General features: G+C 44.7%; 2 protein-coding genes across 10 annotated transcripts in view; one reads left to right on the forward strand and one right to left on the reverse strand.

Annotated features, from left to right (window-relative positions):
- Tio (zinc finger domain-containing protein tiptop) overlaps positions 1-14,688 on the forward strand; it is a 139,214-nt gene extending 124,526 nt beyond the window's left edge. For all 9 annotated transcript variants that reach the window (XM_083096015.1, XM_083096010.1, XM_083096009.1 and 6 more), the window contains 2 exons: positions 7,861-8,104; positions 10,138-14,688. In XM_083096015.1, coding sequence (XP_082952141.1) covers positions 7,861-8,104; positions 10,138-13,825 — 3,932 coding nt within the window. In that variant the 3' untranslated portion in view covers positions 13,826-14,688. The remainder of the gene's footprint in view (positions 1-7,860; positions 8,105-10,137) is intronic.
- The window catches only part of Arm (armadillo), a 309,699-nt gene that overhangs the window by 204,488 nt on the left and 89,775 nt on the right, over positions 1-15,436 (reverse strand). The window lies entirely within an intron of this gene.

The raw sequence follows: 15,436 nt of genomic DNA on the forward strand, positions 1-15,436 counted from the left end.
TCACTCGTCATCCTAGATTTCTACTGTGTGTTTCTATCGCGCTACTGCGATGTTGGCGCGACGTCTAATCGCGCGCGGACAATCCGCGTTCACGCCAGACCGAATTAATATACGAATCAAGCCGTTCATCCTTGTTGCATGCTTGCGCAAATTGGAGTAACATGTTGACAGAGTGAATCTTTATTTTATTTTATTCCGTAGAATTTCGTTGCGAGATGCTAATAAAATGTGTAGTCCAGTGATCTTTAATTTTTTTGATCTCAGAGAGTACAAAATTATCTCTGAAAATTGATATGGTTTGTGAAGAACAGATATCTTTTTATGCGATAGATTGCATTTATCGATATAATTAAAATACGATTAAAAAAAATTCATAACATGGTGAAAGAAATTAATTAAAATAAATTAATCGTTGTATTAATTTTCAACCATGCATCATTTCTTATCTTTATCATCAACAGTAAATTGTACAATATCGCTACGATGAAAAAATATCTTTAATTATCTAGTTGTATTAGAATCTTAAAAAAATAATAGATAATTTCTTTTTTATATGCTGCACTACTTGAGCACAAAATTTTTCGTCTACGTCCGCATTTCTGTTGCAGTCTTTAACGAATGCTTTTGCTCGAGTTATATTGACGTCATGGATAAAATTATATGCGAGAGTGTTAATCATGCAAATGTTAGTTAGTTACACCACGATCGTTAATAATAAATTATGAATTATTAATGGCGATTATGATCGACGGCTTGGATCAATGAAAGGATTGACTTTGATTTAACAATCTATGTGCGCGATGCACATACGCACGATACAGTAACCTGTTATCATTCGGTAAGAGCGCGCGCGTGTAGCGCGCGAATGATTGCCAGCGGGGTGATAAAGTCCTCACGATCGGCCTCTACGATAAATAATCACTCGGTTGTGTGTGATATACCTTTACCCCCGCCACGGTAATTTATCGCCTCATGCGCGAAGCAAGCGCAGTTAAACGGACCATCACCGCGAATATCTTCTCAACGTTGCTCCTTATCCATTACGCGGATACTATTATTAAACCAGCATTTTGAATAAATATATTTTCTCAGATATAACGAGCGACAATCTGAATATGAATTGCTTTCGTTAAAATATTTACAAGCATCATGGAAATCGAAATATACTTTAATCAGTGCAGCAAGTAAGCCGAACGATTATTAATCATCTCGAAAAGCAACAGTCAAAGCTACCAAGAGTTTCTATCGTAGAATCTATTGTCTGAGACTTGCTTTAGTTCATGACGAGTAGCAGTCGAATCACAATGGATATCAACCGAAATCGCGCATAGGCAGGCGTCCTATAGACGTCAGATTTGGTAGCGCTCGGTCGAACGAAATGAAAAGCGCGAACGAAGCTCCGTGGATTGCGGCGCGTAATATTCGCGGCAGCTCGCGCGATTTTGTTACGAGGCGCGCCACGACAATTTCTCGCAGCAGAAACACCGGCCCCAGAAATCCAAGATCTCCGAGCTCGGTATTTCGTGGCGGGCGAGGGGGCGGGGAGGCGGGGGGGAGGCAAACTTGAAAGGGTAGCTCGAAAGGGAGGAGGGATGGAGAGGCGGACGCGCGAAAGAGAGAAAGAGAAGACTGGGAAAGATTTCGAGTACACGTAGAGAAGGCGACGGCAGCAGGGAAAAGCAATCGGGCGACGCGGATTCGGGGTTTTCACAGCCCTTGTCGATCGCGCGAGATTGAACGAGGCGTGTCCAAGTGCCGCGACTTCGGAATATCCGTGGAAAATTGAAGGAGAGCAACGCTCTATATGCGGATTCCGCCTCCAACGAACCACGCAGCGTGGCATTGCTTCCGTCGATCGCTTTTTAAACGGTTAACCGATAACGCAAGCATGTGTACATTTAATGCATATTTACGAGAGGAAGAGAGATTGACTTCGAGTCTTTCCATATTAGAAATATATCATGCGTGTCCGAATATGTAGCTCGAATTAAAACTTGCGAATATCTCTATGCGAGATAAATTTTTTTTTTTTTCACAAGTATTAAAGGAATCGGTATTTTTCAAAATTAAACTTGTTAAAATAGATGCTCGATAACAAATAACTTTTGCAATTTTAACAGACACTAATGTTCTTTTCGTTCGTATTAATTATAATTACACTTTTTCATTTACATTTTTAGTAGATACGCGCCATCATTAGCAATTCCATTCGACGAGTTATATTGGGAATTTTACATATTATAGATGTAGGATCTGATCAAGAATACACGATGACGCGAGAGTAACAGCGGTGGAACGTAGTAATGGTTCGTAGTGGAAGGAGAAATTCGACAGACTGATGGAGTGAGTGTTGACTTAGGATAACAGTCGCCTCATCAGTCAATCAGTCAGGTAGACAACGGTAGGAAGGTACTTCGTCTTCGGTTGGAGCCTGTCGTCTTGTTCTGTTCACGTCGTCCTAAAGAACACCTAAGTGAGTCACGAATCTGACCACCTGACATTCAAGGGACTCGAGATCGAGGACTAAAATGAAAAAAATAAAAAGATGGTAGAACACACATCGTATACACGAATCGACGGGATCGAAGAAGTCTGTTTATAGTCCCCATACCAAGAGTACATCGATCTAATTCTTTGCGCGTTGCTTATAATGCACATCTCTCTTTTAAAACGATATTGACAGAGCGTATAGTTAGCAGGCTTAGTTTTCGTTTTATATAAGAATGTAAATTTTTCCTCTTTATATTCAAATCATAAACATTGTCATTCAATTAAACTTGCGCATCAAATGACAATTTTTAATTTAAATGTGATAGTTTCCATTTTATTATCTCCTTACTTGTCGTGCATTCAGATATGTGTGTGTTTGTTAGTACCGATTTAAAATATTAAAGCTCAAAAGCTTTTTATCATCTTTCGCACAAATGTTAAACTAGAAGAAATTATAACGTGTGATTGATCGAAATTTCTTTCCATCAGTACAATCGTTATCAATTTTATGTATTTACACGGATACTTTAAACATCGATATTTCATTCGTCGGGGATTATAATCGCGTCTTTGTTCAAACTCTCGAAACAAGAATGATATTTTTCCGAGTTCGGAGCCCACGACCCTTCCGATCTGAAAAATCTGGATCATCACTTGAGGAAGTCGTAAATCAACGTCTTGTATCTTTCGAATACGGATCGAGTATGAGGCTTTGAAAGCCGGTTGCTCCAGGAGGAGGAATCGCGGGGAAAATGAGGGGGGAGGGGAAAGGAGGGGAGCAAAAGAGACACGGAAAGAAGGACAGAAGGCACGCGCGAAGGGAGAGTGGAAGAGGCGCGGAGGAAGGAGAAAACGGATTCACCCGTCAGTCACTCTCTGGCAGACCGCGAGAGAATCACAATGCGAGGCTTCCCTCTTCTCGCCGTCCCTCTTCGTCCTTCTGTCCGCCCGTCCGTTCGTCCGTCTGTCTGCCTGTCCATCCGTTCGTCTCTTCGTCTGCCTCCTGTCACTCTCCCCGCCAGCCTTCCGACGGTTCTCCCGCATCAGAAATTCATCTCCTCTCCTGTCCTCCTCCAGGTTCTCCTTTTGTTCCCTCCCTGCCGCCGCAGCCGCCGGCTTGTTATTATGTACTGTTTTATTGCCAGGACGTTGCTAAAGTTCGACCCGGTTACTTGCCCCGGCGAGCCGCGTGACGTCATTGCCATCGAGCGATCCGCGCCTCCCCGGGATATTCGCTAAAATAAAGAGAGAGAGAGAGAGAGAAAGAGATAATCGAGCGCGAGTTAGTACTACTTATCAGAGATCCGTCTCGGAAGAGAGGCGTCCCGACATCTCCTCGCTCGGCTATCCCGACGTGAAAGAGACGAGAAATTAACTTCGTGCCTCGCAAAGATCTTTTCTTATGTACGCAGCTCTACATTCTAACACGGTGGTTATGTAATTACCGGTATCCACCGACGAGGCCTGTCTAACAATGAGGAATAGAGGTAAAGGCAACGGATGTTTGTACGTACATAATAATTCTCACAAACGTCTAACCTATTGCACACATCGGTGAATGTAAAATAATTCTCGAGGGAAGAGCTTCCTTTTGATACGCCACGTCTTTGTCTCAGAGAGATCGATTCTGTTCTATGAAGCGATACGTTAGATTAGTTATTCTCGATTCATCTTAATAACAATGTTTTTAATTACGTTTAATTGCGCGCGCCGAGTTATGTAAATCATATTTAGATAAAGAGTACTAGGCTCTCTTTTATCGCTTTTAAAATTGCCGCTGTGCGTATTACGTTTCTTACAAACAATTAAACAGACATCTCGCGTCATAAATTTTCTTAGTAGGTGAATATTCGGCGTAGATGTTAATTACAAGCAAACTTAACTGATTTAACGCGTTGATTGCGCGTAAATCACTAAAGTACACAAGCTGACACTAGTGCGGATGCTTATGCGCGTTAAAATTTACGCCTTACTCGCCGCAATTTATGAACATGCACTAAAGGATTCTTGTCTTAACACCTTATTTTTCGTTCTGCCATTTGTAAGGCTTACCGCGTTTCATCTTGGCGACTCGTTCCGCCTTCGCATGTCTAAGAGTGACAAATCGTTTTCTAGAAGAATAGTCTTAAAAAAATACGTTCAAAAATAGACAAAAATAATTAGATTTATATTCTCAGTTTTAAAAAACATACATATATTACACATTACGTACGTTATATTTTAAAAGATTAAGAATAAGTACTCTAAGATTATAATAAATTTAAAGATAAAAATTGAAATTAAAAATTATTTCTGTTAATTATCATTGTGTATATTTCATACATCATTAATTTGTAGTCAAGTAGATTAAACAGATTATTTCATAAAAATAAAAATATTTAAAAATAATGAAAAATAAATTTTTTTTCTGTCTAATCTGAATTTCTTAATTATAATAATTGTTGTAACTTGCAATTATTGAAACTTGTATATATTTATCATAAAAAATTACTAATTTTTCTCGATTGATTTATAATACAAATTTAGATAAATAAAATCGTCGTAGTTTTTTTTCACAAAACACTCTCGAAACTCGACAATCGCATAAAAGATCTGGATTAGCAGCAATTAGCAGCGGCCGATCGTCCACACATGGAATAGCGAGCGTGACTGGTTCGGTCGTTCAGTCTTACGACTATAGCTCACAGAATAGCTAATACCATCAGTTAGCCATTGGTACATTACCAACATGTGTATGCCAATGTATGCAGGTGTTTGCTATCTATATCCGAAGCTCGTGCGCAGGTTCGTCGTGAAGAGAAAGAGAGAGAAAGAATGCACATTTGTGAAAGAGAGAGGGAGAGAAGACGGAAAAAAATATTGGGCAAAGATCGTAACGGGCTAGAGAAAGCGGATGCTTTGCCGATAAGACTAATTATTGTTGTGGAGCAAGTCGTGTAGGCGGGTATTGGCGCAGAACCATCGCCAAGATAGCGCGATCCACTAATACACCGCGCTTCTTTCTAACGTGCAGCGGGTGAGTCAAGGACAGCGGCAAGAAACAGATATCGGCCGGTAGCATCTTCCCGAGTGTCAAGACTCGGGCCGCTTTTAAGTTCAGTACGCTACGCTCCTCGTTCCCGGCGTATCTTACCGGCGGCTACCGGTCCAGGATATGCAATCCGGTGCGGTCCTTGTTAGCGGCCTGCCAATAGGTCCGCACGAACTCGGCTCGTGCGAGCATTTACATTCTACCGAGCTCGACGTCGCTATCCTACGATCGATCTTGATCACCGGTGGAATACTTTCGAACCGCGGAACCCCCGATGACCTTTGTCGTTACGGTAGCGTCGTGTAATTTTTAAAAGGTGTAATAACGATACTTGTTACCACTAAGAATGAGAAATTTATCGATCTTCTGTGCCTTTAGAATAGAATAAACTACCTCAATATTGTTCTTACGATTAATATTGGTAATATTGATTGTTCATAAAATGTTTTGTCTTTCAAACGAATCCTTATAACGAATAATTTCTGCGGTGTACTATTGTACATTCATGAAAATAGCATATATACATCTTTCTCTCTCTTTCTCAGGACACCGTACCGCTTCCGGAAACTAAGCAGCGCTCGTTGAAATCTCTGACTGGAGACGAAGGTGGCACAATGCTACGATCACGATTGAAATTTCGCAACGCTACTACGGGTGCAGTTCTTTCGCGAATGAGCGGGCGAGGAGAGCGCAAATAGAGAGGGAAAGATAGAAAACGAACGATACGCAAATTCGTGCGAGACTCTAGGATTCTGCGACAAGCGAAAAGGACGCGAGAGTAAAAGATGGACTATATTTGTAGCGGGCGGAGCTGTCCGCCGGTGGTCCGCCCGCTCGGTTCCTCGACTTCTCGCATTCTCCTCTTCGATACGCGACTGGATCGAAGCGATCCTCGAAGGTCCTCCTTTTATCTCCTCTCGTCGTCGCCCCGTCGTTCTCTTCTCTCTGTGCACGTAACCGTCCTACGGCTGGTCCCGACCGGATCGGCCAGCCAGTCGCTTCCATCGAATGGTCCGCGCCAGGGTCCTGGAGAATCGTTCCGAGAGACAATGGACAATGGGGACATAAATCTGCGTAATTAGTTGCTGATGCTCCCGCGGATCAATGTGCGATCTCCTTTCTCTCCCTCTTCCGTAGCCTGTCTGCGAACAAACGATCGTTTGGTTGGTCACTCGGCAAAGTAGGACGGTGCTCCTGGTTGTTCCCACCCTCTACGAAGGGAGGTATGCTGACCATTTTCTGCTTCTCGTCCCGCTCGCGTTTGCCTTGGCGATTGCTCGCGATCGAGGATGCGGCACTCCCTTCTTCAAAGAGGATATGCCGGGAGCAAGATGGCGACCCGAGGAGTTTCGCGTTATTATTCGCATCCGGATCTGTCAAATGTAGCCTTATCTTATTTTTCCTTGCTTATGAATAAGCTATACGATTAATGAAATCTTTTAACGTATGCGTATTTAAGTCATAAAAAAAAATTTTAATTGATTGGATGGCTATAAGAAATTTTTTTTTTAAATTTACACATACAATATTTACGCAACATAACTTCTCTTAAAATATCTTGACTTGATCTTAGATCGAGTTGTTTTCTCTGATGCAACGGTGACACCGCCATTCATTACCAAGAGATCAAATGGAAACGATTTGATTAAAACTCATAATGCAGATGATGGAACTCCTTGTCTCACCACACAATACCTCGTCGTCGACGGCGACGACGACGTATCCGACATGGATCGCATTTTCTCTTTCTTCCTCTTCCTCTTGATCGTCGTATTCGTCGTCGTCGTTGTCGTCGTCGTCGTCGCCATCGTCGTCGCCGACGCTGCCGTCGCGAAAGGCTGATAAATGAACCGATAGTGCCATTGTGTTACTCGCCATCTAAACCTTTATATCACTCCTAGGTACTTAGCTTCGTCATTTCTCAGTATCTCCACTCTTGGGTCGTACGTTCTTCTCTGCTATTCTATCAAGATACGGCGGGTGACAGAAGGATTTGATTCGCGTCCTACATCAACGATGTAGAAGACGCAGAAGACGCTGCACGGTGTCATCAACTGATATCTATCGCGTTTTATTTATTTATTTTCTCATTATACGTAGAGGGAGTAAATCTTGGTTGTCAAGGCGACAGGTTGCAGTGCGACAAACTTAATTTTTTCATATAAATAGCAATATACACACGTATATACACATATTTAATAGAAACGTATAGCATGCCATTATTTTTTTATGTGTGGCATGTTTTTATAGGATAAACTTTTTTTTTAAAACTGCTTTTGCGCATAAATGTGCGTAGTGCGTAACGACGACTAATTTGTTCGTTTCATGATTCGTTTCAGGGGAGGACGGCGTCGAAGGCTCTGCGCCCGGTACGGACCTCCAAGGCGAGGAGGGCGATTGCGTCGACGAGGATGGCCCTATTAGTCCCAGCGAAAGGGGCTGTATGCCCGCTGCGAAGGAGGACGAGGATGCCGATGGAACGGACGAAGAGGACGATGAGGAGGCATCGCCGCCTACGCCACCGCCTTCCACCACCTCGAGATTAAACCCAACAATCTTGAGAGACACGGGACCTCCGGACAGGTAAACATTCAATATACGTGTTTGTTTAACAATTTTAATAATAATAGTTTTTACACCTGCTGAAAGAGAAGCAAATATCAAATTATTTAATATTATTTATTTAATATTATTTAATATTTAATATTATTTTAAAGAAGCTGTTTCTTTTAAGAGATTAACAATAGTCGATATAATTATTGTGTAGAAATATAAAAATCAATTTCTGCTAAAAAATTTTTTCTACTGACTAATTAATAATATCATTCTTTCATAAAAATTTAATAAAAAATACTGACAATTTAGAAATTTTTTCGTCAGTCAATGTATATATACACGTATGTTACTTTTACTTATGAAGAACGAAAACGCTCAACGTGAAACACTTTTCTAACTCGTAGTAAAACAATGTATCGACAACGTGTATGCAAATCAACTGTGGCGCAAATGATTTCTCGGTACAAATCACGCCCCAGTCGTAAAAGCGACACGTAATAGCGGATGTAACGTAAGAGATGTGTATCTAAATTTTAATCAACGTTGTTTGCCGAAGACTCGCTAGCCGCTGCTTTTATCGGAGCAGGGAGAAGCTTCTTATAATAAAGCTTAAGTTTAAGTGATCGCTAGCCGCGCCGACGCGACGTCGCGAGCTTTGATGTTCGCCGTTGTCGGGCGCCCCTCATGTGTACACGGCTCGTCGTTGTTTTGAGAGCAACAAATCGTCGCGGGCCTCTCCCGTAAACGCGCGTATAAGCTTGTATGCGCGAGGTAAGCGTCGGCGGCAGGGTTAAGCGGAGCGAGGCCCGGATAGGGATAAATAAGTCGCTGTCAGAGTTGATATCGGTGGCTGTGCCGCGCGCAACGTCACACGGCTAATAGAGATAGGCACGTGTTACACATCTTCCCACACCGACGACCCCACTAGCAGCGCTACCTCCTAACCAGGGGCGGCGGTGGCGCTCCCGCCTCCCTACACCCGCGCGTTGTGCCGCCCTGTCCCGCCAGCCCCCAAAAACTTCCCCTGCATGCGTGGCAGTGGTCCCCTTTCATCTCGCGGTACGCATTCGGCATTCAGTCAGGAACAGTCAGTTACGAGCGAGCCGTCGACAGGCCTGGAACGTTGTTGCGCCGCGCCGCACCGCGCCGCGCATCGAAAGCCGAGAGCTTGCCATTACAATAGCCTCGCGCTGGCCCTAATCGTCCCCGCGCCACGTGCTCCCTTTCGATAGTAGTAGTTGTACCTCGCGCGCGTTGATGACGTTGCGACAGGTATCGATCGCCTCTACGCACAGCTTCGACTAAACCCTCGCGGTTTTTGTCGCGAGCCAGATGACTAACGTTCATCGTCAGAGCGTATAATTAATCGTAATTTGTCGCACGACAGAGGTCCGCTACTTCGCGAGTATTATTCTCGCGGGCCGAGAAACGTTCGCAGCCAATGTGAATTGCGCGCGCGTATTTCTTTTTTTTTGTTTTGTTTTACATAAAGCCAACAAGTAATTTATTGTAAAGTGTGTTTTCGATGTCGATAACGCGCGGTAATAGTCTGTTGTATCTTGTTCAAATCTATCGCGCGCATTTTGCATTTTACGCGGTACTTGTGCGTATACACATTAGAAACGACAACGTTTCTCAAACGTGAATTATCCATCGCTGTTACCATCGCGCAACACGCCAACGTCTCTAGGCTTTATCTATCACGCGAGCCTTTTTTTCCGCTTAATTTTATCGATGAGTTATCCGGGTATCCGTCGTTTCCATCATACAGTGCGGCAAAAGCTATTTGCGTAGTAATTCCCATGGCGGACGGTTATGAAATATTAATAGCGTTAACTATGTTATACCGATGCTCGCGGATCGGTTACAAGAAAATTATCGCACAATTATCACGATTAATGGCTGCTATTCGATTGCGAGTTTCGCCAAACATTTCGCAAAGCTCTGATAAGATTTGTTTTATTCATCGTACAATCTCTTGAAATCGTGGAAAGATCTCAAAGAAGGGACGCGCGTCCGTATTCTAACATTACAGCACTCGGTATCATTTGCAATTTCAGGGAGCCAATGAGTCCGCGCTGTCCCTCGAGAGATTCTCGGGAATCATCCGGTCCGGCGACCGGAAGTCCCCCACCACCTGCTACCAGGAGCAGCGCGAGCCCAGTCAGTCCAAGTAGTATCGTGCCTCTACCCCTTGGAACTCACCCCCTGCTACCACCCCATTCTGCAGCAGTCATGGCGGCGTATCTGCAACAGACTCATCAGCGCCTCCTTCTCGGCCACTCGCCTTTATCGCGCGGCTCGGTGTCACCTCTAGTTTCCTCATCGTGTTCGCCACCAGCTGCTACCCCCGGTCTCTTGGTATCGCCTACGAGCGTTGGGGAGATGTCGCCGTCAGCGACACCCTTACCGGCTGTGCTGGACTTTAGCACGAGGAAAGCATCCTTGACCGAGGAAGATGAAGAGGAACAGATATTAAATCTCAGCAAACCACCTACGCCGTCTTCCTCGACAGAGACGAACAATGGTCCCTTGGATCTTTCGGTATCCAGCAGAAAACGACCCGAGACGGAAAATTTGTCGCCTCCACCACCCCGCAAATCATCGAGATTGGCCTCTTCGACGAGTTCCACGAGCCATCAAGAAACGGCACCGGGAGTCGCGCCATCTGGCTTTGGCCGACCACCTATAGTATCTCCCTGGACATCTCCGGTGGTGGCCTCACATTTTCCGTACTTTGCTGCAGCGGTAGCAGCAGTTACTAGTCAGCAGCAGCTTTCACCGAAAAGCACTAGCGGTGTAGTGGATCATCATCAGCTTTGGAACGGAAAGATGAAACCACCAACGGCGCTGGAAAAACCGTATCAACCTAGCGAAGCTACAAAGGCTCTCGAGAAAATGAGCGAGTTGAGTAAACTTGGCGGCGAGGATCTCTTCAGATCGTCTTCCGGAGGCAGTGCTGCCGTAACGGGTGCCAGCGCGCCGGCCACAACGTCCAGCAGTCGTCACAGCGCCTGGCAATCTCATTGGTTGAACAAAGGAGCTGATCAAGCCAAGGATGTTCTAAAATGCGTGTGGTGCAAACAGAGTTTTCCAACTCTAGCAGCGATGACAACGCACATGAAAGAAGCCAAGCATTGTGGCGTCAATATGCCAGTACCACCTCCGGCGCCAGGAATTCACTCGCAGCAGACGAGCATGCCAACCATCCCGCCTCCTCAGCAACCACACCAACCGCAAACTTCCAGCAGTAACACTGGTAGCAACAACTCGGCTACACCTAGTAACAAGCAAAGTCCATCCGATTTGAATCTTTTAATCAAAGAAACAATGCCACTGCCGCGAAAACTCGTGCGAGGTCAAGATGTCTGGTTAGGTAAAGGTGCCGAACAAACGCGGCAGATTCTCAAATGCATGTGGTGCGGGCAGAGCTTCCGTTCGCTGGCCGAAATGACCTCGCATATGCAACAAACGCAGCATTACACAAACATTATTTCTCAGGAGCAAATAATATCCTGGAAGTCATCCGACGAGAGCAAGGGCGGCAATACTACTGGTTCTGCTGGAAGTGGCGGAAATAGCGGTGGAGGAAGCAATGCGGGAGTACAACCGAGTGGTGGATCCGGACCTCACGGCGGAAACAACGGCGGTCCTGGTGCTGGCGCGACGAGCAGTCATGTTAGTGCTGTGCTAACTTGCAAGGTTTGCGATCAAGCATTCAGTTCTTTGAAAGAGTTGAGCAACCATATGGTGAAGAATTCGCATTACAAGGAACACATAATGCGCTCGATTACCGAAAGCGGAGGACGTCGACGGCAAACGCGAGAGAAGCGAAAAAAGTCACTGCCGGTGAGGAAACTGTTGGAATTGGAACGCGCGCAGAATGAATTCAAAAACGGTGATGCTGCCGCCAATCTGACTCATCTCGGCAAGCAAGCTAGCAGAATTACGTGCGAGAAATGCGGAGAGAAGATCGAAACTCCGCTCTTTGTAGAGCATATACGTCAATGCATCGGCGCAGGCACGGTGGGCGTCAATCAGCGAAACTTTTTGAAGAACGCCCTCATGTCTAATCATTTACCTGCGACGTTACCGCCAACCGAGAGCGGACGTAAGAGCGTCAATGAGGAAACGTCTTCGATATCGTCAAGGCATCACCGATCTCCATCCTCTGCCAGCGACGCGACCACGCCTGGAAAAGATACTCCTACACCGAACACCAATGAAAGCACCGCTCCAATAGGTACCTCGCCATCGGTTTTGAACGCGATAGAGAAGCTCATCGAAAAGAGTTTCGATTCTCGCGTAAGACACGGCACACCCGGTATGCATCACGCTCAACCCGGCGCACCTATGGGTACAAGTATTCTCAAACGCTTGGGCATCGACGAGAGCGTGGATTACACAAAACCTCTGGTGGATCCGCAAACGATGAATCTACTCCGAACTTATCAACAGCAGCATCAGCAACAACATTACAATGCGAATGCCGCAGCTAGAAGGGAGCGAAGCGGTAGCGAGTCCAGTTCAATATCAGAGCGAGGAAGCGGTAGAACGGATACCATGACACCAGAAAGACGCCTAGATTTGTCTACCACGAGTCACGAAAGACATTCGAGCTCTCTGTCTCATCATCATCGTGTTACTCCAGAGAAACAGACTGCGCCGTTACCTAATCGCCATCATCAAATTACAGAAGAATCCGGAGATGAGGAATCGTCTACCGTGGTGGTAAAGAAAGAGCCGAGGGACGAAGAGACAGAGGAACGAGGCGCGAACGAGGAAGAACAACAACAATCGCAGCAATCAACGAGGGAAGTGTTTGTGAAGAAGGAGATAGTGGACGACTGCAGAGACGAGGAGGATCAGAGTTCCTACAATCACCGACGAAGCAGCCTCCATGAGACGCCGGAGGACGGACGAGAAGTTTTGTCACCTCGCATGAATCCACCTACGCCACGACCGACCAATCAGGTGGAACAGATTGCGCGTAGTCCTTGTAGAAACAGCACGAGTAGTCCTACCAGCAGCGATCGATCGGTCACGCCACGTGGTACACCCGACACTAAAGCATCGAGTAGTCTTGGAGCGCTTTCCTCCATGTTCGACAGTTTGTCCGGTGGTGGCGGCGGAGGTGCCGGTGGGAGCACCGTCGATTCGCAAGGTCGTAAAACGAGCAGCCACCCTCTCGCCGCGTTGCAAAAATTGTGCGACAAGACAGAGACGCGAGGTCCGAGTGCCAGCGGCGCTTCAAGATCCGGGGGTAGTTCCTCGACTACCATCGGACCAGGCAGCGGTAGCACGGTAGGAGGAGTGACCGGTCCGGGTCCCGGACCAACGCCTGGTGCTATTTTGGCATTCAGCTGGGCCTGCAACGATGCGGTAGTTACCGCAGACTCGATAATGAAATGCGCATTCTGCGATACGCCCTTCATTTCGAAGGGCGCATACAGGCATCATCTCTCCAAGATGCACTTTGTCAAAGATGGCGTCATCCCGGATCCATTGACCATCGGCAGGTCGGCCGCAGCGGCTGCGGCCGCCGCGGCGGTCTCCCAGGGCACTTCCGGTGGGCCGAGTCGCAACTCCTCGTCACCGCCGACGTCGCAACGCAACAAGTCGCCGCCGCTTCCACAAGCAAACGGTAGCCCGTCGCAGTCAGCGGCCTCTCCCCTCGAGGAGAGCCCGCACTCCAAATTTCTCAAGTATACGGAGCTGGCAAAGCAATTGTCCAGTAAGTACGTATAGTCCGAGCCCCGTAAGTAGCGGTGCCATTTGTACATAAGTGTATCTATATTGTAACGACTGTAACTAGCGATGGTTGAAAATTTTCATCCTCTTCTCCCTCCCCCCTCTTTCCCCGCGAACACCGCCGCGCCGAACGACGTCGTCGCGCATCCGGCGTCTTCGGGTTTATGCTTAAAGAGGCTGTGTCGTGGCTATACCGATAAACGAAAAAGAAATTATATGAGAGAGATTGTATACACAAACAATGGTAAATGTATAAAATAATTTCCCATTATCACTTGTCTCTCTCTCTCTCTCTCTCTTTCTACATTTGAGATAATTCTATCGGCCTATCATTGTTATTCGTAAAATGGGATTAATTTTACATAATATTTAATTTAATTTAATATTTACATAATATTTGTATTCTCATCACCAATTGTCTTGAGATTATATGGTAGGAAGTACATATTAAAGATCAGAAATTGAAAGCAGTATAAATTTACAAATTTTAGATTTCGATGGCACAAGCATGCAAAAATAATTTCTGTTTATGACAATGAAAATGCAACAAATGGCGCAAAATCTTTCTTCCTGAACTTGTAGTATTGAAAATTGAAATTATAATTATACTGATTTTTAATTATTCTTACATGTCTCTATTCTACATTTATCTGTTCGATAAAGTAGAAATTATAGAAATGTTATTATACGATAAACATTATAATTATCACTACACGAGAGCGTTGACTCTTCATTTTTGATAATGTGGAAAAAGCCGACACAATTGGTGATAAGAGATCTCTTACAAAGAGACTCTTTCATTTTTTTAAATTTTTATGTAATATATTTAGGAATATAAAAAATTGAGAAAAAAAATTTTTTAATTATTAAATTTAAAATATTACTCTTAATTATTTCTTCATTTTACGTATACGCAAAGAAGGAAAGTAATATTTTGCATAATTTGAAAATCTGAGATTTCTTAAAAGCTAAGCCTCGTCACCGCGCTCTTTTAGCCTAAATGTGGATATCTCCGTCGAAAGAAACTTTGCCGTTGCGACGATATTATAGTGAGAAATTTCGTTCAGTCACAGAATAAATGCAAATGCAATATGACGCAACGCGACTCCGTTTCCGTTTTTGGCGATCGTCTTAGTCTGTCATCGAGAACATGTCTTATCATTCCTGGGTTGTTGACGGCGCGATTAACGTGTGCGTCGCCCAAGACCCTTTGAAAATTAAAAATCTCTACATTGGTGAGAGAAGTTTCAAATTCCATTTTATATACATCTCTCTTATTATTTCTTTTATACTAATCTCCCTCTTCTCTTTTACTACATTTTAATTATTACGAAAAGATTATGTCGAGATTATGAAGAATAGACGCGCGCGTAATTATTTAGAACGTTTTCCTTTCTCTATAGATCGCGTGCAACATGAAAAACCTCGCGAGAGGGTTTTTCGCTTTAGAATTTTTCCTCGATCGCGATCGCTATGGGAATAAGAGTCTAAGAACGCGCGCGTGCAACTTTGTACAATTGACATTTCGTATCGTTGACACATTTTTCCTGAGCACATTTCGCCTTCCGTTTACTCGGTATCACTTTCCTTCCATCGGTATAAGAAAAT

This window comes from Camponotus vicinus, unplaced genomic scaffold (genome assembly GCF_025532165.1).
Source record: "Camponotus vicinus isolate PSW18456_S1 unplaced genomic scaffold, iyCamVici1.0 SCAF_4, whole genome shotgun sequence".
NCBI classification, from domain to species: Eukaryota; Metazoa; Arthropoda; class Insecta; order Hymenoptera; family Formicidae; genus Camponotus; species Camponotus vicinus.